General features: G+C 38.7%; 1 protein-coding gene across 2 annotated transcripts in view; it reads left to right on the top strand.

The window, feature by feature from the left end:
- The first annotated feature begins 4,675 nt into the window (after positions 1 to 4,675).
- Positions 4,676 to 20,759, top strand: part of LOC121958435 (SLIT-ROBO Rho GTPase-activating protein 3-like) — a 42,249-nt gene continuing 26,165 nt past the window's right edge. For both annotated transcript variants that reach the window (XM_042507356.1, XM_042507347.1), the window contains exons 1-2: positions 4,676 to 5,180; positions 15,728 to 15,923. In XM_042507356.1, coding sequence (XP_042363290.1) covers positions 5,114 to 5,180; positions 15,728 to 15,923 — 263 coding nt within the window. In that variant the 5' untranslated portion in view covers positions 4,676 to 5,113. The remainder of the gene's footprint in view (positions 5,181 to 15,727; positions 15,924 to 20,759) is intronic.

The raw sequence follows: 20,759 nt of genomic DNA, 5'->3' as shown, positions 1-20,759 counted from the left end.
GTGTGTGTGTGTGTGTGTGTGTGTGTGTGTGTTGTTTTTTTAGTTATGTGATTTTGTTTTTGCAAGGTGTTCTTTTACTTTTAATGCTTGAAGTACTTTTTCCTAATTATATCTACTTGCTTTAAATTACCCTGAGGGGCAGTTTGGTTCACAGCCAGCAGTAATAAATAGACATCAACAGAACAATAAATACAACAATAAAACACCAAACACAAACTACAACTACCGAGTGTCATTTCCAAGGCTGACAGCAGCAGGAAAAATGACCTCTTGAACCGGTTTAAATAAATGAGCTGCACACAACACTGGGATTTTATATTCTCACTGGCGAGTATATGCATGGCCAGTGCTATAAACTGGTTGCTAACTCTGTACCAGCAGATGGTAGTCATGCACTGACAGTAGCCTCACCTCTCAGCTGGGGACAGTCGTTCAGCAGTGGTCCCCGTGAGGTAAGTCAGCTACTTCAAATAAAAGTCACACATCTCGACAGCCCGAGAGAAACTCATCTTTCTACCTGAAAATAACAAGTAGTCAATGCGGCAAAGCTTGACACTTGGTGCTAGCATAGCATGAATGAAGTACTCAAACAAAGTACTATGCCGTCATATATATTTAAGGAATGCCAATGATAAGAGAGCAATAGCTTTGCAGCTTTGTCAATGAACGTGTAATTCGTTAAATAACGTGGGAACGGATGAAAACTTCACGATATTACCTCATGAGCATTTTAGAAACGTGAGTCATTAGGCGGGTTTCTCAACATAGGGTTTGCTAGCTTGCAGCTACTGCTAACATTTTGCGGGCTCTTCGCCAAACGACCGGGTAGCTACAACAAACGGAAATTTAGTTCCTACAGCAAACATTCACACAGTAATGTGCACAAAATGTGAAAAACGAAACACGCAAACAATCTTACAAATAAAAAAAGGTTTGATTTCTTACAAAAACACAGGGATAATGCAACGGGAAAAAAACAAGAAAGTGATAAATCACTGCAACAGTAACAGAATACAGGTCCCTTTCTAAAACATAACTCATTTTTTCAAAGTCATCAACTCAAAATAAATTACCATAAATAGAGGCCATTTTACTGAGAAGTACATCCCTTATATCTTTGTCATCCCTCCCCCCCTTTTTACTAATTTCTTGCATTTCATGACATTTCTTGCCAAGTAGGTCGTTGCCTTTTTCCCCCATATTTTCAAAAGAAATTGAACTAATTTGCTCGAAGGTTGAAATAGCTTGTGAAAGGCATTTGAACAAAGTGCAAGAAAACAGATGTCGATCAGAGTTTAAAAGGGTTAATCTAATACAAGAAAAATATAAGAAAGGAGCAATGGGATAGACAATACTTGACTCAGAGTTGTGATCACAATCTTACTTTACCAAATATGTCCTGCTTAATCCATAATCAAAGTCTGTGAGGCAAGGGGATGATCTATGTGCCAGTTTGACAGAATTTTTTAATTGAAACATCTTGTTCTACATTAGAAAAATAATAGGTTGCATTGGCCTCTGCAGTACTAGTGTAGTAATTTAAGAGATATTCAGATTAAAAGCATTATAAGGGACTAATTAACTTGCTATCACCACACATGCATAACAAAGTCTTGCTAGAATTAATAATTTGCTGCTATCATGGGAAAACCTGATTTGCATTTCAGATCATAAATCAGTTAAGTTGACAGATGTTGCTCCTGTATGCAAAAACATCTTTGAATTATCAGAATGATAATTAAATCTTTTATTGCAGTTGTGTGCTGCAGTGTAGTGCCATCAAGCACCCCTCACTTGATTGTCCAAGGCAGTAAGAGGATGTCTGAGGGGCAGGAGGGGTGAGGAAAAAAGGGCACCGGCTGCATGCAGTGGGGCACTGGCTGCATGCAGTGGGGCACCAGTGCATACAATGTTTTCTTGCTTGCAGGACATATGGGCCTTCATTGCATTTTTTTCCCTGGAAGAACACTTTATTAGGTTGTTCTTGCACATTATGCTGAACGCTATAGTAAAAGGAAAAGTAACTAATAACTACAACTGTCAGACAAATGTGGTGGAGAAAAAAAATCCTCTGAGATGTAGTGGAAAATAAGCATAAAGTTGCATGAAACTGGAAATACTCAAGTAAGGTACAAGTAGAATTTGTACTTAAATACAGGCTACTTGAGTAAATGCACTTAGCTAAATCCTACCACTGATTAAACTGCAAAATTAATGCGTAAAAATTTCAGTGTTTCAGGTTTGTGATGGGTCAACAGATTAAAAAAAACTTTTAGGAAAATATCAAATATAATTAAGTATTGTACCATGTATTATGGTATTTTAAGTGAAAAATTTACACTTCATTACTGGTTACTGAGTTGCATTGCTTTTACAGTTTATGCAGTAATTCTGAAAAAGCAAACTGCCACATGATAGGTATTATATTGCAAAATCAAAGTACAATACAGTAATTTTAGGGCAGCATAGACCACAGATAGGCTATCTGATGACATACGTGACAGTGAAGTCACAGTATACAGCTGCCATTTCACTATAATTAACTGTAAAAATGTTAAAATAACTTGCTCTGAAAGTATTCATTCAGTTGCTTTTAAACACTGCAAATATGAAGAATCATCTGATATTGTATTTGTAATTTACAACTGTATCAGTTTTTTTTAACGTTGAAATTAAGCACTTGATTTATTAGTTCATTAAAGACAGATCTATTATTTGATGTCATCCAGTACAATAACCCTGCGATATAAAAGTGGTAATATAAAATATCACATGTGTTATATTAGCAGATGTAAACATTAACAATATTTTGGTTAATGATTAAAAAGTAAACATATAATTTAGTCTAAAGTCATGTGTTTTTAATTTATAAAACTCACCTAGTAAACATTAAGCATAATCCTGAATGCCTTAACCATAAAGACGGTTTTAATTCTTACATTTACACAGCAATTAATCTTTATTTGCCTCCTGAAGGAGCTCAATCTCTCAGTCTTTGGACCATGTGATGATCACTCCTCCCTTAAAGGCCTATAAGTAGATGGTGTTAAAGTTTCCACGGCCTAGTTAGACGTAGCTTTTTCACATTATTTTCAAACCCAGCCCAACTTTTTTATCAGGCTTACTCTGAGGCCAGGAACTGGTGAGTAACATTTGCTGAGGAAATTAGTTGAGATTGCACGGTGACAACTGAGCGGCTCTTCTGCAGATTTCTCCAGGGCTCTCTCCTAGCTTTAACAGCGTTGTCACAGGCTGACAGTAGCCCACAGATTTCCAGAGAATTGGGTGCAAAGGCGAAGCAGGATTTCTTGACACAGTTAAAATTGCAGTCTCAAAACAAGAGTGCTCAATTATCCCTGTCCTATACATCAGTTTACATCGCTTTCAGACAAAAACACAGGATAGTATCTTAGCACACAGTTGCACTTGAGAAGCCACAGGAAGTTATTTGACTGCATTTGTCAGAAAACTCTGCTGCAGTGAGCAGCACTGAGAGGAAAAGAGCAGGGCAGAGTGACACATTGAGCCATTCTGAGTTTCCCTGAGGAGAGATGATCCATCATCTTTGTCAAAGTGTTGCAACTCTGGAGTGGAGAGAGGCTCCAGTCAGTCATTTGTAACAGCAGTTTCTCCACTCTGTGATATCAGTTAGTTGTCTTGCTAACTCTAAAGAAAACCAGCTCAAGTTTTCATTAATTTAAAAGACAAAATTGTCTTTTTGGGGTGCTTGCCGACATTTTAGGTTTCTGTATAATCTGTACTGGTGATTGTGTAATTATGTGATAGCAATAGGCAAGGCAGAATTTCATATCTTAAATGGTTCTCGGCCAGGATTTTATCTACAGACACAACGAGTTGTCAATTTATCAATTACTCCTATGACAGAAAATTAACCTGGAACCATTCCGATAATGGATTTATCATTTTTGTCATTTTTTCAACTCTGCCAAACATTTACCTTCACAAGGATTTAATATTTTTTTGTTGTAAAGGATAGCAGAGTCAATATTATCTGTTTTCAGAGTGTTGTTCAGACAAAACAATATATCTGAAGATGTAATTTTGGGCTGCCGGAAGGAGGTGGGGGGAAATCTGGGCCCTATTATATTATAACAGTATTTTTCACTCTTTCCTGTCATTTTACAGTAAAAAATAAATAGTAACTAATAATTAATTAACTGATAACAATGGTTAATCCCTGACAATTTTTGATCAAACATATGTTGAAACTGAACTGCTTCTGTAGGTCCAAATCAATTGTATGTCTTTTTTCTTTGACTATAAATCAAACATCTTTCACAATATCCTGATTTTGAACCCCCATATTTCATATGTGCCCCCCCAATGTTGAAACGAAAATTACGCCCTTGGATGTAGTCTATATAATCAATATATAACATAAACCAAATTGAATTCGAATTAAAAAGATGGCTGAAATTGTTGTTCTGCAGTCGGCGTCATGTTACACTTGATGCCATGGAAACTGAGCTGTCAAATCACTAACAATCTATTTCCTTCAGCTGTGGATTCAACAACATACATGTAATATAATTGGCAGACGTTTGCATATCAGTTCACTCATCCATGAGGAGGAAAGTGGTGAAGAAGGGAGGGGGGTGGGGGAGGAGTCTCAGATTGACTTTCACATCCATTCAGCCTTTTTTTCTGCAGCAGCATTGAACTTGCAGAGAGAGGCAGAGAGAGAGAAAAAAACGGGAAGACTGGGCAGTTGTTGTGCAGAAGGAGCCTGCTGCTATTATCGCCAAGGCTGCCATAGCTGTTCCTTTCAGAGCGCACTCCAGGCTTTTTATGAAATGCACATCAAACGTGAATTGTTTCCCGATTCAGTGAAGAGTGCTGCTGAAGAGGAGTGGTCAGGGACGGAGTGGATCAGTATGCACTTTGAGGCTTCGACGTCGCCTTGAACGCAGCAGCAACATCTCCGAGCCTCAAGTACGTTTAATCTCTGAAGTTGTGTCAAGCGGGCGATGATTCGCATCTGATTGTTGTTCAACTATCCGGAGAGGACTGCAGACGGGCAAAACGCTGCAGCATTGTGGCAACTGGAGACGCTGATTCCTGCCCGAGGATTGCACAAGCCGTTCTCCCCAAAATGTCATCTCATGCGAAAGTCAAGAAGGACAAAGAGATTATTGCCGAATATGAGACCCAAGTGAAAGGTTGGTGACGCGCAGTCCTGATTTTATTATTATTCTGTGTGTCAAGGCACTATTGCGTAACTTTACCACAAGCTTTGTATGGCTTTCAGTGTGCAGTGCTGTGGGGCGGGACACATTGCATAGTTATGGATGACAGCCATTTATTTTGTTCTTCTTATTTATTTATTTTTGAAGCATATCTCTTTGGAAAATGTCTCAAATCCATGGCATCAACTGGCCATTTGGGACGAATCCAGCGATACATTGATTAAAATGCAACTTGGCTGAACAGGTTCTTCTAAAGACGTGTGTTCATTATCATGCCAAGCCCTGCATGTGTAGCCATGTAAGCTACTAGAGCTTGATGTTTTCTTTCAAAGTCCATGCTGGAATTTTTTTTGTCAGACTGCTCTTGATGCTGCACACCCAACAAGGAAATGCACCAATTCACCTTGGATAATCTTTCCAGTAGACTGGAGGTCATGCACCTCAGGTAGACTACTCATGCAGAATACTTGGAGACATCTGGGTACAACTTCTTCCTTGAAATAAAGGTTAAGATGATGTTAAATTGGCTAATATTGTGACAACTCGTGTCAATTTAAAAGACAATGTAGCGATTTTCCTGACACCCCAGTACAAAGTGTATAGTATCAGGAGGGAAATGGAATGCTTGAAAAGATCACACCGCAAACAGTTCAGAAAGTCCATAAATAATATATGCTGTCTGTATGAATTATGAACCATGAAAGGATTTCACTGTCTGCCGCTAAATATGTGACTGGATGAACCACCCAGAGAGAAAGAGAGAGAGGAGAGTCAGGAACAGTGTCACTGTATTGAAACAGACAGTGCAGGCTGTATATTGGTGGGTTGTCCTCTCAACCGTTTAGATGCAACCACAGGCAGTGTGAACTTAAACACTTTGTGCATCACTCTCCTCACAATTGTGGTTTTGCTCAGTATTATGTTGCAGGTTTTTCTCACAGAACTCACTCACTGCTTGACATAGTAATGCTAGAATTTTATGGACTGTAGCCCTAGTAATTTTTTCAGTAATGAAGCTAATTGTTTTGGTATAAAACAGGCCATCTCAGATTATGATATTAACAGGATGCAATAGCAGCTTCTGCTTTGGTCCAAAATCACCCAACAGGACTGCAGTACTCTAAAACATCCCAAGAACTTATTGGACTTTGGCAGAGCAACGCCGATTGAAACGTCCACTCAGAACTCATGGTGTGTATATGGGGCCTACTACTTAACTCTGTAGGATTGTCTCATCTCCAGGTGTTCGTCAGCATGGTCCTCATTACAGGTTCAGTACATAATCTGAAGCAAAGTTAGCTCAGTTTATATCGAATGCTACTAGCCATGTGGACATACAGTAAAGCTCATGCAAGAATTAAAAGGTAGATTATGCAAAAATCAAACAATGACGCTGTGGGGAACCCCTCAATCATGGACCTTCAGAGATGGCGTATCAGTGTACGCTCGGTACATGCATTTGCATCTTTGCAAAATAAAGTTCTGTTTTCGCAGGAAATGTAGGGTTTATGGTTATTAATAAATAAAAACCATGAAAAAAATACATTTTTAGGTTTACTTCCTAGGAAACAAAAGTAGGCCTAGGTGGTTAGGTTTGGAAAAAAAACGTCATGGTTTGGTTTAATAAAAGTAAGTTTGTTACTAACATAACGAAACATTATATGTCACATGACATCACAATAGTTTTATTAAAATAATACGGCTGACTTTTGGTTTCACACTGGAAACAAACAGTGGCCCTGAAAACGGAGTTGGTTTGACTCATCTATTTCCTATCTCATCTGGCCCATGCAGACTTTTCTGCTCTTTAGACTATGGCAGTTGCTTGGAGCATCAAAAATCCTGTTGACTGGTGAGTCTCATTCCACTGCTAAAGGGTGCATTGGAGTGCTGGTATCTGGCGTTGAGGGCCACTGACTAGCCATCGACATTTGGCGTGTTGGAAGTGAGATGGGGTTGGCAAAAACATTTATTTCTTGCTAATTTCTTTTGGCTATATGTTTTTAAAAGGGAAAAAAAAGTAATTTAAGAGGATCAACTCCACTCTCATGTCTGTCTCATATGGAGTTTCAGTTAGCAGCCAGTTAGCTTTGCTTAGCGCAAGACTGAAAGTAGAGCAGAACAGTTCATCTATTTTTAGGCTGGGTGCCATGATTTCCTGAAATCAAGAAGTTCAGGAATCAAACAAATTTAAATCCAAGTAAATGTTTTAATAAGTGAGTTACAGAGGTGCTTGTAGGCAGATATTGGTCATCTTTGGACAGAGCCAGGCAGTTTCAAGTCTTTATACTAAACTAAGCCAACTGGCTGGTGATTGTAGCCTCATACTGAACATACAGACATGAGAGCTGTAACCATGCAACCATGCAATGCCTCTGGAAAGTGGTGGACATTTAAATTTAAAGTTGGGGATAGTTTAACTTCCAGCAGCTTCTGCTAAAAATATTTATTTTTTTATTTTAGTGGTTATTAACATTTCATGTGTGTCATGATCTGGATTTAACCCTAACTGAAATATTTCTTATTTATATGATATTACATACAAATTAAACAATAACATATAATTACATTCATATTTAATAAAATTTAATGACAGATGTGACTCAGTCCGGCAAAAACTGTTTTGACTGTAATTAAAATTCATGAAAATACATAGCAACTGATGATGCCACTGATATCAATATTGGAGTTTATGAAGTCATTATATATTAGTCTATATTTGACCAAAGTCAAGCTCTTCTTTTACAGACTTAATTAGACCGACTTTTGTTGCACTCATCGTACATAGAGACAAAATGACCAAACCTTGTCAGCATGTGTGTGGAATGAAGAGTATGATTAGCATTTACTCGAGCAGAGGTGTGGTTTCCTCTCCTCCTGTCATTCTCTTTGTCTGTCTGTTTGTCTTTTTGTTTGTTTGACTCCTTCACTCTCTCACTCTTTCACACACTCACTCTCTCACTCTCTCTGGTCTCCACACCAGCTTTGTGGCTGTGAGAGAGCCATCACAGCTCCGTCTCTCGTCTCAGTTTCAGGAAAAGCTTTTAAGCTGACATCTTAAGCTCATTTGCAAACTGGGCTTAGATCAGTTTGGAGCTGTGGGGGCTTTACTCTGACACTGACACTAGCCTCCAATAATGCTGAGTTGCTGACTGCACAGCAGTTCAATCAGGCACAAACCTAATGCACTTTGCAGTAGTTTTCATCATCCTACATTTCAGCAAACGGTGGAGGCTCAGTCACATCTGAACAATGATTGTTGGCATCCTGGTGTGTCTTTTTAGCTTTGCAGGTCTTGGCCTGTATTTGTGATTATTGGCACATATCATCTCTGATTCATGGATGACTGAATACTCACTCACTGATAGCAGATACTGCTTTGTATTGTGATGTTAAGTTGTCAATTAGTCAGCAGCTGAAACCATGATTTTCACAGTTGTCACCAAAACAAGATTTATCTTCCTGGGTAGTACTTCATAAAGTTTTGGGGGCTAAACTAATATTTTTCCTTCTTCGGAGTGTAATTGACCAGCCCGAGGTATCTCTATGCTTCCTGTATATCCCGAAACCACAACACAAGGAAATGAGGGGATACTCTTCATCACGCATCATACTGTACTTCTAGCTGTAGGCAACATCATCTTTAATGCCATTTGATCTGTTGGGAGCTGAGTTTCACTCTTATGTACAAATTGCTTTAATAGGGAATGTTGTAAACTATTTATTGCAAAATTTGCTGTTGCTAAGGGAACATGTAACAAAACATTGGGTAACATTGACCTTAAATGGATATCTGTCTCTAAAACATTGTAAAAAACAATTAAAATACCCTGTAAAAGCTGACAAGATTTTATTTTATTTTTTAATTCTAGGAAACTGATTGATTTCAAAATGTAAGTTAATACAACTGTCAATAGTATTTTTTTGTTTACTTTATATCTAATTGTGAAGTTTACTTTAAAAAAATGTTATTTATTTTGTGAAGTTGTGGCATCTTAAAAATGATGATTAATGAAGTTTAATTAAATCAGTCTTTTTCAGTTTTAGCAACTTCAGGAAACCATGTATATTGTGCTATATACCTGTATTCTGCTGGTTGCAAACTATTCAATTATATTTGTATTTTCGTAAACAAATGAAGAAAACAGAACCTGCTGATCTCCTAACTTCATCATTGGCAAAATCCTTTTTGTGATGAACAAGTGAAGTCAGACTAACTTCTTTTAATGAAGTTGCTAACACTTAGAATGAACAAGGTAATTTCATGTCATTTTTAAGTTGCAACAGCTTCATTAAAATAAGTAAACACAGATAAATTTCAAGTAAACTTACCACTTAGATATAAAGTAAAAATATATTAAGATTTATACTTTACTTTTTCAAGGCAGTCGGTTTCCAAGATTATTTTAAGGAAGATCAACTTGTCAGGTTTTACAGTGCAGGAAACTGTAATATTTGTAACATTTCTGTAATTTGCTTATACTGGCTTGGTAACAATCTGACCGTCACAAAGTAGCATGTCACTCCTACAGCCACCATATTCACTGTAGAGATGCATTCCACATGGTGCATGTAGACACAGCCCTCTGTGTGTATTCATCATAATGAAAGAATGCTCCGACTGATACTGTCTCGAAATGTCAGGGTTGCGTTACAGCACTGAGGACAATATCTTTGTTTCCAGTGTATTGGTAACATGTCTTGGTAACACTGTTGCTGTGATGACAGGTACATACCCACAGTTGAGCGATATGAGATTTAAAGAGAGAACCACTTTGAATTCTGCTCACTACATGCTGGATTTTCCTGGCCTTGGGTTGCACAAATAGCGATGTCTTTCCTTGTTAGAGATATTTGTATGGAGAGAGAAAGGAAGATAGAGGGAGAGAGGAAGAAATGTGAACTCAAGCAGATAGACTGTAAATGCATACCATAGCCATTACTGCATTTGGAAGGCAAGTGTTCACAGAACACAGCCTTGATTTGTACCAAATTATGTCAACGTGTCAGTCTGGGTTAGGCCACATGTGACTAGCCACGCATGGTTAACTGCAGACACAGCCCCGGAGACTGCTGCAGGACATTGCAATAGCTGTGCTAGGCTAATTTGAGCTACTGTGGTGACAAGGACTCCTCACTATGTGATATTTGGTGCTCTCTGTTGCAGCAGTTACAGGAGCTCAACTGGCAACCCTGCAAGGCAACAGTGACCAATAGCTTCCCCCTATTTCGTTACATTATCTGTCAGAGATCCAAGCATGGAATCTCTGCAGACGTGCTGTGTTGGAGCTTGGCGAGTGGACGTTGTTTGTTGTTTTGAATGTGCAGGGTAAAAGAGGAGGCCAGGGTCCTAAAGCAGCTGAGCTCAGGTACTTTCCCTTTCTGAGGCGTAAACCTTCGGACATGACTAGCTGATGTGGGTGATTTGAATGTTGTATGAGTTGAGGAACATTCTGTTTTTGGGTGGCTTGATTTGAGTTCTATGTCTTTAAAGGGACAGTTCACTCCTAAACCAGAAATGCTTATTTTTTCTCTTACCCGTAGTGCTATTTATCAGTCTAGATTGTTTTGGTGGGATTTACAGAGTGTTATATTGATAGATATCAGTGATAGAGATGTCTGCCTTTTATCCAGTGTAATGGAACTAGATTAGGGGTCGACTGATTATAGGCCTGGCCGATTATTGGGGCCGATATTTGGCAAAGTCAAGTGAAAACTTTAATAAAAAATTAATATATTAAAATAGCTCCCTGGGGTTTGACAAAGTAAAAGTTCCTACTATGATGACACTTTCTTTGTACTTTTTAATTAGTTAATTTTATTGGCTATCATTAATATAAAATGCTGATACAGATCATCGGCAAAATGCCAAATATTGGCGCCAATAATCAGCTGGCCAATCATCTGTCGACCCCTAGTCCTAACAAACAAAAACAGCAGTGGCTGACATCCAACACAAACTTTTAAATGGTCTCAACAAACTCACACCAACATCAAAATGCCTTGACTCTGTTGTTACACTGTTAATAACCACGAAGTAAACCACGTGATGCTAAGAGATGTCCTTGTTAATGTGTGGGACTTTCACAAATGTTCCTGGCATGGAGCTCACACTCCTGCAGCAGTAGCTACAACCCATGCAGTCTGTGGTGTGGTAAAGTCAGGTATGATTTGTCTGATGGAGTAGGTAGTTCAGTGCCATCTCGTTCGATTATATCAGAGACAAGGCAGACATCTCTATGGCCGATATCTAAGACATGGCAACTCATGCCAGAAAAAAAAAATCATTTTCATTTTACTCTGCTGTTTCAGTGTTACCCTCAGGTCTCTGGAAGTGATTAATTTGTGTTCAAAAAACTTGTTAAAATCATCGAAATGTACCATGATGTTAACCATGTAGGTTAGGAGAAAAGTACAACATAACAAATGGGTAATATCCTATTAGTAACATTTCCACAAGCCTTTGGGTTTGGAACATTTTATTCATTCTGGCTGCACAATGTTCCCAGAAAGAGAACCTGGTGCGGCATATGTAGCAAATGTATTCCATTTAAGGACATCTGCACTATTGTGTCATCAGTGAAAAGATAGAGAAGAAGCTGTCTCTATCTTTTGAGGCTCACTCCTCGGTATATTATTCACTTGAACTCCTTGCCAGCTTCCTTGTAATTATGCATTACTCTGCAAAGGCTTGAATCATTCATTGAATGTAGTGCAGTGTTGCACAGTCCCTAGTAACAGTTTAAGTTCTAAAAATAACATGCTCGCAGGAGAGCGGATGCAAATATCATGAGTCTATTTGATGTCTCCCTGATAAAATTATGCAGTTAAATCAATTTAGATTTAGATTACATTGTCCGGTTGTTCTTTTCCTCTGTCACCCTATGATTAAGGATGATTAAAGTCACACAGGCCAACAAATTGTGTTGTTCAGTGGTCTACTTTAGCACAGGGGTACATTGTAGTGACATTTCTTGCTATTTTGAACTTGATTGCTGCCTCGTTCATCAGCACAGGCTGTTTATTGAGTATTTCAAAGCGGAGAAAGTTGCCCTTGTCCTTGGCCATTATGCTAAACAGACTGACTGCTGTGGCTGTCAGAACAGGGAACTGGCCTGCTCTCATTGAGATGCCTCCAGAGGCATGTAACCAGGCAACTGGGCAACTATGGGGACCATGAGGGGTACATGTCCAAACAGCCAGGGATAACGTATTTACACTGCCGCTCTCGCTCTTTCATTCACATCTTCGCTCACGCACTCAGGAATGGTTGGAGGAGGGAGAAATCTTTGAATTCCTTTATTGTAGATACAGAAACATCATTTAGGAGCGAACAAAAGGGCTTCTCTTCTGCCGGGCCATCTCTTCCATTGATAAATTTCGACAGAGTTTCTTTCAGAGTGCAGCAATCATGTGCATGGTTGAAACAGTCTGTCATAATGGAATCTTCAGCCCTCTCAATGCTGCTCAATTGCTTCTTATTGTCTTGATGAGTGAGGCTGTTAATTCCCCCCGTGCATGTGTAAGTCTGTGACAGTAACAATTTACTTAAGTACTGCACTTAAGTGCAGTTTTTGAGTATCTGTACTTTATTTGAGTATTTTTATTTTTTGAAAACTTATTATTTTGGCTTTACCACATTTGTAAGATAAACATTGTACTTTTGACTCCGCTAAATTTCTGTAAAGGTTCTTGTTACTCATTGCATTTGCTTTGAAGTCATGAAGATAACTTTTTTTTTAAATGCAAAAGTCCATAAACTGATCCTGCAATTCTGCATGTGGTTTGTTTGTCAAAGTGATGTTCCTGTACCTACCTTGCGCATGCCCTACTCAGATTGGGCAGCTCATATGTAGAGACAGGTAGAGAGGAGAGGTCAGCAGGAGGCGCTTGTATTTGGTTATGCAGTGTTAGTAATGGCAATGGCAGCAGATTGAGATAAAGATTCCCCACCAGATCACCCACGGCCATACCTCGACTCCATGTTTGAAATCTTTAAGATGAAGAATGACTCCTATCGTTTTAAATGTTTGCTCTGTTTACTGCGCACAAACTTCATTACAGCCTCATTAAGGCTCTGTCAATGTATTGTGACAACAGACAACAGTGTGTTGAGAAGTACTCTGATTTTTTTTGTTCTGCTTTTTTATGCAAGTATCCTAATTTGACTCAGCAACTTTCACTTATCTCAAGTGATAGAGTTGTATACTTTGTCCACCACTCATTGTAATCCACAGATGTGAGCTCAAAATTATGTCCTAATTATGGATCTCATGCTGGTGTTGCTTTATGTTATCCAAATGAAGTTAATAATTCCAATTTTTATTTTATGTAGAGAGAGTTTGGTCTTCTGTTGTAGTGAATCAGCTTATTGCTTTCAGCATCCGTTTGATTATTTTTTGCCTGATTTTTAATGCCCATTTCAAATGATGGACCTCACGCAGGAGGCAATATACCAACTGATTTTTTTCTGATTTTTGTTCATATCCATGACTTGTACTTATTTTGTAAGCACCTCTGGGTTTCTCATTCGCCAATGTGTCTTATTTTGAGAAATATTGTTGAAAAGTTTTTGAAAACACTCTTATGAAGATGCAGGGGAAAATGTTTCATTTTCAGAGTCTACAAATTGTTGTAAGAAGTGAAGAAAACAGCTTTTACATTTGAGGACCATAAAAATGCATTAATATCACTCAGTCAAGTTGAGATTAATATATATATATATATACAAATTTTGTGGTCATTACAGTGATCAGATTATTGAATGTGGGCTAAAGAAATACTATTGGTCCATAGCTCTCAATTAAGACTTTAAAAACTCTTGGATGATATTGCATGCATTTGTCTTCTCAGTGGCATTTGTACTGCTCTTAGTTGCTTTGGCCATTAAGGCCAAACACAGAGAATACATTTTCAGATAACTGAGATCTGTTTGATGAGACGCATAAATGACTGCTGAGCCATTTCACATTAGCGAGAGCACTGCTTTCAGAACCAATTTCTTTTAATTTGACTTACTGTGGATTCCTCTGCTGACACAGCACTTGCAGCATCACAAATGTTTAGCCATTGCTGGTTTTATGATTTTTCAACAACGCCAGTACCGAAAATCGTATATTTAGACGGCTTTATGTAAGTTTAACAGTATGTCAATTACATACCACAGAAGTTACTGTTCTCACAGCCTTTTTGGTAGCATCTCTCCAATTCTATATAGTGTTTAGAGGATGTCGTCTATGCTAATAGGCTTATAGGGTACCTATGATCAAGTGGGATTCATTATTCAGCACAGCTGGTAAGAGATGATTTTGAGAGTTAAGAATGTTTAGTGCATCTTGACTTTACTTTTCCCTTTTTTCATCTCCTGATAGAAAATTAAGCAAAAAAAAAAATTAGAGGAATTAAGAGAATGCTGCTGCATGAATCCCGATGTTACATAAAGAGAGATTTTGTGAAATGCCCTCATCGATATCCTAATAGTGATGTCAAACATATCACTCAGCCCCCTGGCTCTGATAAGATTTATGGCCTGTAGCCACACATTCAGCAGCCATTTAGCTACTGGATTTATGGCAGCTTTGCAATAAACAGTATATGGATGAAATAAAATGTTATTTGTATTCCTTTTCAGTGTTAATGTAAGACCGTAAAAGTGATGTTATTACCTCACTGGACGTTTTTATCACCTGAAATCTCAGGGGTGTATAGGAACACTGTGTACTATACCAGTACAAGCTGCCCAGCATGGAGTCTGGATATTATTCCTGGTTGTTTTGAAAATATAGATGTATTAATTATACTCTTAAGATGCAAGCTACTGCAGTAAATTGTCAGCACAGGAAAAAGGTTGGCCTTAACATAAAACACCCTAAGTGTGCTGCAAACAGTATTTTCCCAAAGCTTTTAATTTTGAAAAGTACCAAACTGTTTGAAAATGCCATATCGACCATGTTTTCAAAATTTAGACCAAAACATATTTTTTCCTCATTCTCAGACTATGAATAGGAGCATTGAGTTTTCCAAACCTCATAAGCAGAAAACCACAGCAATCTTGTAATCGAAAGAATGCCCGCAATTTGTTTTTTCAAGACAAACTTCTCTGAAGGCTCGCTCAGCACAATGCATTTTGAGAAGCTGACCTATTTTATATTTTCCGTGCTGTCTGCTGCAATCATCAGACATGCATCTCATATGCACGTGTGCTACCCCAGCATTTAGACACCCCCACACTCTCTCCCTCCCACTGCACACACATGCACACACATATACACACAATGGACAAATGCACTTTGACATCCAGTTTTATACAATTATGATGACTTTGTTGTTTTATTAGTGCTTGTGCTCGACTGTTTTCTCACATTTTTGTATTTTCTTCATCCTCTGCTCAAGGATTGCTGGCTAAACTCTGACCTGCAACACTGTTTGGCAGGCAGAAGTGAGGCCCAGCATGTAAGCCCCCTCTTCCCCAGAGAGGCTGTATTTATTCTGAGGGTGGTCTCTCCCTTTTTGATATGCAGAGATCCGTAACCAGCTGGTGGAGCAGTTCCGTTGTCTGGAGCAGCAGTCTGAGTCCCGACTGCAGCTGCTGCAAGACCTGCAAGAGTTCTTCCGTCGAAAGGCCGAGCTTCAGCTTGAGTACTCCAGAGGCTTGGACAAACTGGCCGAGCGCTACTCCGCCAAGATCCGCACCTCCAGAGAGCACCATCACTTCAAGTGAGTCTCACCACTGTCTGTCTGCTAAGCACCAGAACGTCTGTATCGAATGTGCTTGACCAAAAAACAACTGTTACACATTTCATACTGATCACTGGCACGGCACAGAGAGATGGAAGAAAAGAAAGGGGAAAGCAGAGGAGGGATAGGCAACAAAAAAGAGAGAAGGGATAAAAGCAGGAGAAATGACCTGAAATGAAGCCAGGGCCATGGAAGCTTGTGGCCTCGGGCTGCTGTGTTCCTCCCAACTAGGTCAGACTCTTTATCCCCCCCCCCCCCTCCTCGCCCCTCGTCTTTTCTATCTGGCTGTCATTTCATTTCCATTCTCAAACAACTTCATGCTAGACTGCTGCCCAAATACTCATATTTTCTCAATGGTCACAGAAAACAAATAAGAGCCTCAGTTTGGAGTCAGAACGCAACAATATGGCCAACCTTATCAGATTGACTTAAATTGTTTATGTGTTTGTGTAAAGAAGATCTGTGGTCATGAAACAAACATACCCTGCAGCATGTTGAGGAATTGCTGCATAGATGCTCCGACCAGCCTGCAGCTCACTCTGACTTTCAGATCATTTTCTAACTGTATATGCAGCCCATGGCCTGATTTGATCAGTGGTCATAAATAAAGCCACTTTCCCACTGGACAAAAAACACCCACTAACATCTGGCTTTTGTATTTAATGGAAAAGGTTACAATCAGCATTCATTTCTGGGACAAATCACTTTGCAGTAGTCACGGGACACACTAATTTCCACCTCTTTTGCACGAAGCAATGCCACCACAAAATACTCTCTGTCCATGCAGTGTTCAAACATTGTATATACATTATATACAAATAATTATATATATATATATATGTGTGAACACTCATCAACTACAAAGCTGTGCACACGTCTCTGATATGTTTGCCCATGTTTAGTGGGTTTTCCCACAGTAAAAATACCTCCATGTAAGCGTTAATGTTGGTGGAAAAAGTGTACACGAGAAAATGAATAATCAGAATTAATATGAATTAATTGGAGTACATTCCATGGAAATTTTTAGCCATAAAAGTTTGCTCTTCACCTTGGAAATAGATCAGTTGCCAGATGTCGTTGTGAGCTCCTGAAAAAGCTAATAAATGGATGTTGAGTTAAGTTTAATTAGTCGAATTAAAATCTATTTGAAGACTCTGCTCTTCTCTAATGCCCACTGCAGTAGTATTGAATCAGCAGTGCAGTAAATCGAACTCACCTTTTAAAGCAACACAGTAAAGATGGTATAATTGAGACGTAGGCAGCTGCACACCCTTTCATGTGACCTGGCTGTGTCAGTCATGCGTAACAAAATTGTTGGTTTATTTAGGAGAAGTCTCTCCATCTCTCTTTCAGTCTCTCCGGCCAATTGGACACAAAGCGTAATCGTGGTGGAGAGCTCCCGTCACTGGGACATTGATAAATGGAGCATTCCCTCCAAGGGAGACCCCTGCAAGAGAGTCACATTGCATGACTTCCTTGTACACCCTGCTGTCCCAGATTCTCCCCCCGTCACATTAAATGGTCATCATTATGTCGGTCTGTCATAGGCTGGATTCACACTCGCAGACTACAATGGGCTGACTAAGTCTATATCATCATTAATCCCAAGCGGTCTTCTGGCTCTGCACTCTCTCTCTCTGTCATTTAATTTTACCTCTTTTTTATCAACAGTACAACCTCAGTGCCCTTTTTTCTTATCTGGGATCCGTTCAGATTTTCATTTCTGATGTCAGATCTAATAAAGCGGCTGGCAGGAGATTGTCAAAGAACATTTTTAAAACCTTCCTTAATAGAGCAGCTGCAACAAAAATGTGATTGCAAAAGAGCACAATGCTGCTGTGTACATTTATTTGAAAAATCAATTTATATCCAACATGTTTTACAATAGTTGATGGATACAGTGTGTGTTTGCATTGTCAGTTCACTGTAGTTCAGCTGAGCGGCGCTACTTTATGATGCAGAGATCTTGTCATGATACAGGTTTTGTTGTACTTTTTGTAGGCTGTCGGGTAGAAAACCTTCTCCTGTCATCTTCCATGAGCAGTTGTGCATCAACTCCTTTGTGTCCCGAATACTACAGTCTCATCCTTATTCAAGAGCAGCCAAAAGCCAAAGATTTCCAGTCAGGTTCCTGGCACCCCATGTACTGTACAGGATCAAACACCTGCTCTGTTTGAAAGGAGGGCCTATAGGGGTAGCTTGTTCATGTTTTTTATCAAAGTGTTAAAGGATGAAAGGAATGAAGATGCTGATGCCCAGCACTCTGGATTACCTTTAGCATCATGAGTGCAACTCTTTCAACTGGCTGTCGACACATAACTTTTTAGATTGCTGTTCTGTTGTACCAAGATCATGATTTTCTCTTAACATCATTGATCCAGACAAAAAGAAAGCCATGCATTGAACATACACTAAGCCAACAGTAATATAATATAGTATATTATTAATATAGCCTTTAGACCTATGACACAGACAGATAATGCACATACAAAAATGTTTCATAGTTTGTGTCTGATTGTGGTTTAAACTTCAGAAGCAATTTCTCAAAAAATCATTTTGTTGAATATTGGTGCAACTCACTATTTTTGTATAAAGGCCAATTTCTGATAACATTTCAACATTGTTTGGATACATGGAGACCTATAAGAACTCCTTTCTGTTTTAGTGCGGAAACTTGAATTAGGTGAAGATCAGAGTGAGCTTCACCAAGACAGGAAAACAGTCATTCACATCAAAAAAGAAAATGAAAGCATGAAAAAACCTCTCCAAGGATAAAATGATCAAAGTTTTGAAGCAGTTGACGGAAAACAAGTCGTGACTGTCCTTGCAATATGATCTTCAAAACTGAGATAAATAACTGCTGCATATCGGACTGGTTGTTACCATAGATTGGTTGTTCATCACATGATTTGTAGGGAATCCAACAAATAATTTGGAATAATTTATTAAATGTTCTTTTCTATACATTTGACATAGCATCTTGTTTTTAAGAGGTCTTATAACAATGGTGTATTTTATAAACTTGAATGTTAGCGTATGTTTACAGAAACCAATGCAATGACCATGTAATATTTTACCAGCAAATGCAGATACAAAATAACTTTGGGGTTCTCCATGCCTACAAATACGTAGCTGTAAACAATGTGCAGTTCCTTGGATCAAGTGTATTGTGATTTGTATTGTTTGAATGACTCATGCAATTATGCAAAATGAACCTTTTTAGCAACAAAAGGTTCCTTAAACTCACCAGTGAAAAATTTAATCGGCTTTGTGAAAAGCAGAACTCTGTGATAATAAAAGAGCTGTTTCTGTATTTTTTTACTGCTGAGGCCAGATCATTACATTAGATTGCTAATCAATTGCTAAATGACTGCCTAAAAAGTATACTGCATAGGCACCAGACATGTCTGTCCATTGTTGCATCTTGCCGCATCTTGCATTTGCAACCCTACCTTCGATATGTGTGGTATTTTTTGCTTGTGGTGTGTAAACCGCTAGCACTTTGCATTAGAGCTGCAATAATGAATCGATTAAGAGATTATTTTTTAACTTCTAAATTAAAAGTCAGCTAATTTGATCATCAAGTATTCCATTTGTGTTGTTTCTTTAGAAAAAGAATGTCAAATTTCTTTCATTCCAGCTTCTTAAACGTGAGCATTCTTTGTTTTTTGTTACTCCTCTTTGACAGTTAACTGAAAATCTTTTGGTTCAAACAAAACCAGACATTTAAGCATGTCATTTTGGGCTTCAGGAAACACTTGACATTTTTCACCCATTTTTGACATTTTACAGACTAAACAACTAATTGATTAATTGTGAAAATACCAAATTTAATCGACAGGTGAAATAATTGTTAGTTGCAGCCCTGTTGTGCAAAAAGCACCACAGCTTCTGATAGTGCAGATAGGAGTACTTTGACAAGGCAGCCTTCAGTGTGGCAGATTGTTAATAACTAGTGAGATATTATCATAGGTAATAGCTAGCCTTATAACATTCATTCAAAATCAATAGGCCATTTCATAATCATTGTCTCACTATATCACTCATCTTTGCTCAAGTACACCTTCCTTGAGTTTGCTGCCTGAGGTTAAGGATGGTCAGGATGTTGATGCTGGTGGAGCTCGGTCCGCGCGTGCATTGGTTTCTTGCCAAAATAAGGAGGAGTGTGCAGCCTGGAGCAAGTTATCTTCACAAGTCAGGAGTAGCATAATGGGATTCAGTATGTAAAGTTAGTGAACATTAGTTTTTTTTTTTATTTAGAAATAAACTCAGCTAAAGAGATAATTGTGGCAGCTTTGAAACTGTTCCTTTCTCTCTGTAAAGCTTCTGACTGCTTGTGTGATTTGATAAAAGACTGTGCTTGTGAATCAGCAGAAATGGCCTTCTGTGAGTGAACTGTCTTTTGTATGTCCTCCTCCCTATCAACAAAGACATGCAAAGTGTTAAGATCATTCATCCTAACTTCACTCTTCTCCTCTCGCCAGTCATTAAAGGAGAAGTAAAGTTGGATTTATCTGGACGGGATCCCAGCATAGGTCAGCTATCAGCCAACAACAGATGGTTTTTACACACAGCTTTTAAGCAGGCTGTGTATGAAACGTGTGATGCAGCATTTTTATATTGTAGTCACGATTGTTGGAGGTCAGAAAAACAGTTAAAATCTCTCCAAAGACAAAAGATGAAGACAAACAAACTTTTCGGTGTGAGGATAATTGAACTCACATGCTCCCTTGAACAAGAAGGCGAGTGCAGTCAGCATGCCTTCTGTCTGTCTCTTCCCGTATGTGTGTGTGTGTGTGTACAGCTACCTCCTTT

This window comes from Plectropomus leopardus, chromosome 2, assembly GCF_008729295.1.
Source record: "Plectropomus leopardus isolate mb chromosome 2, YSFRI_Pleo_2.0, whole genome shotgun sequence".
Classification (NCBI taxonomy): Eukaryota; Metazoa; Chordata; class Actinopteri; order Perciformes; family Serranidae; genus Plectropomus; species Plectropomus leopardus.
The sequence above is the reverse complement of the archived record's forward strand: the minus strand, read 5'-3'. Positions and strand labels throughout refer to the sequence as shown.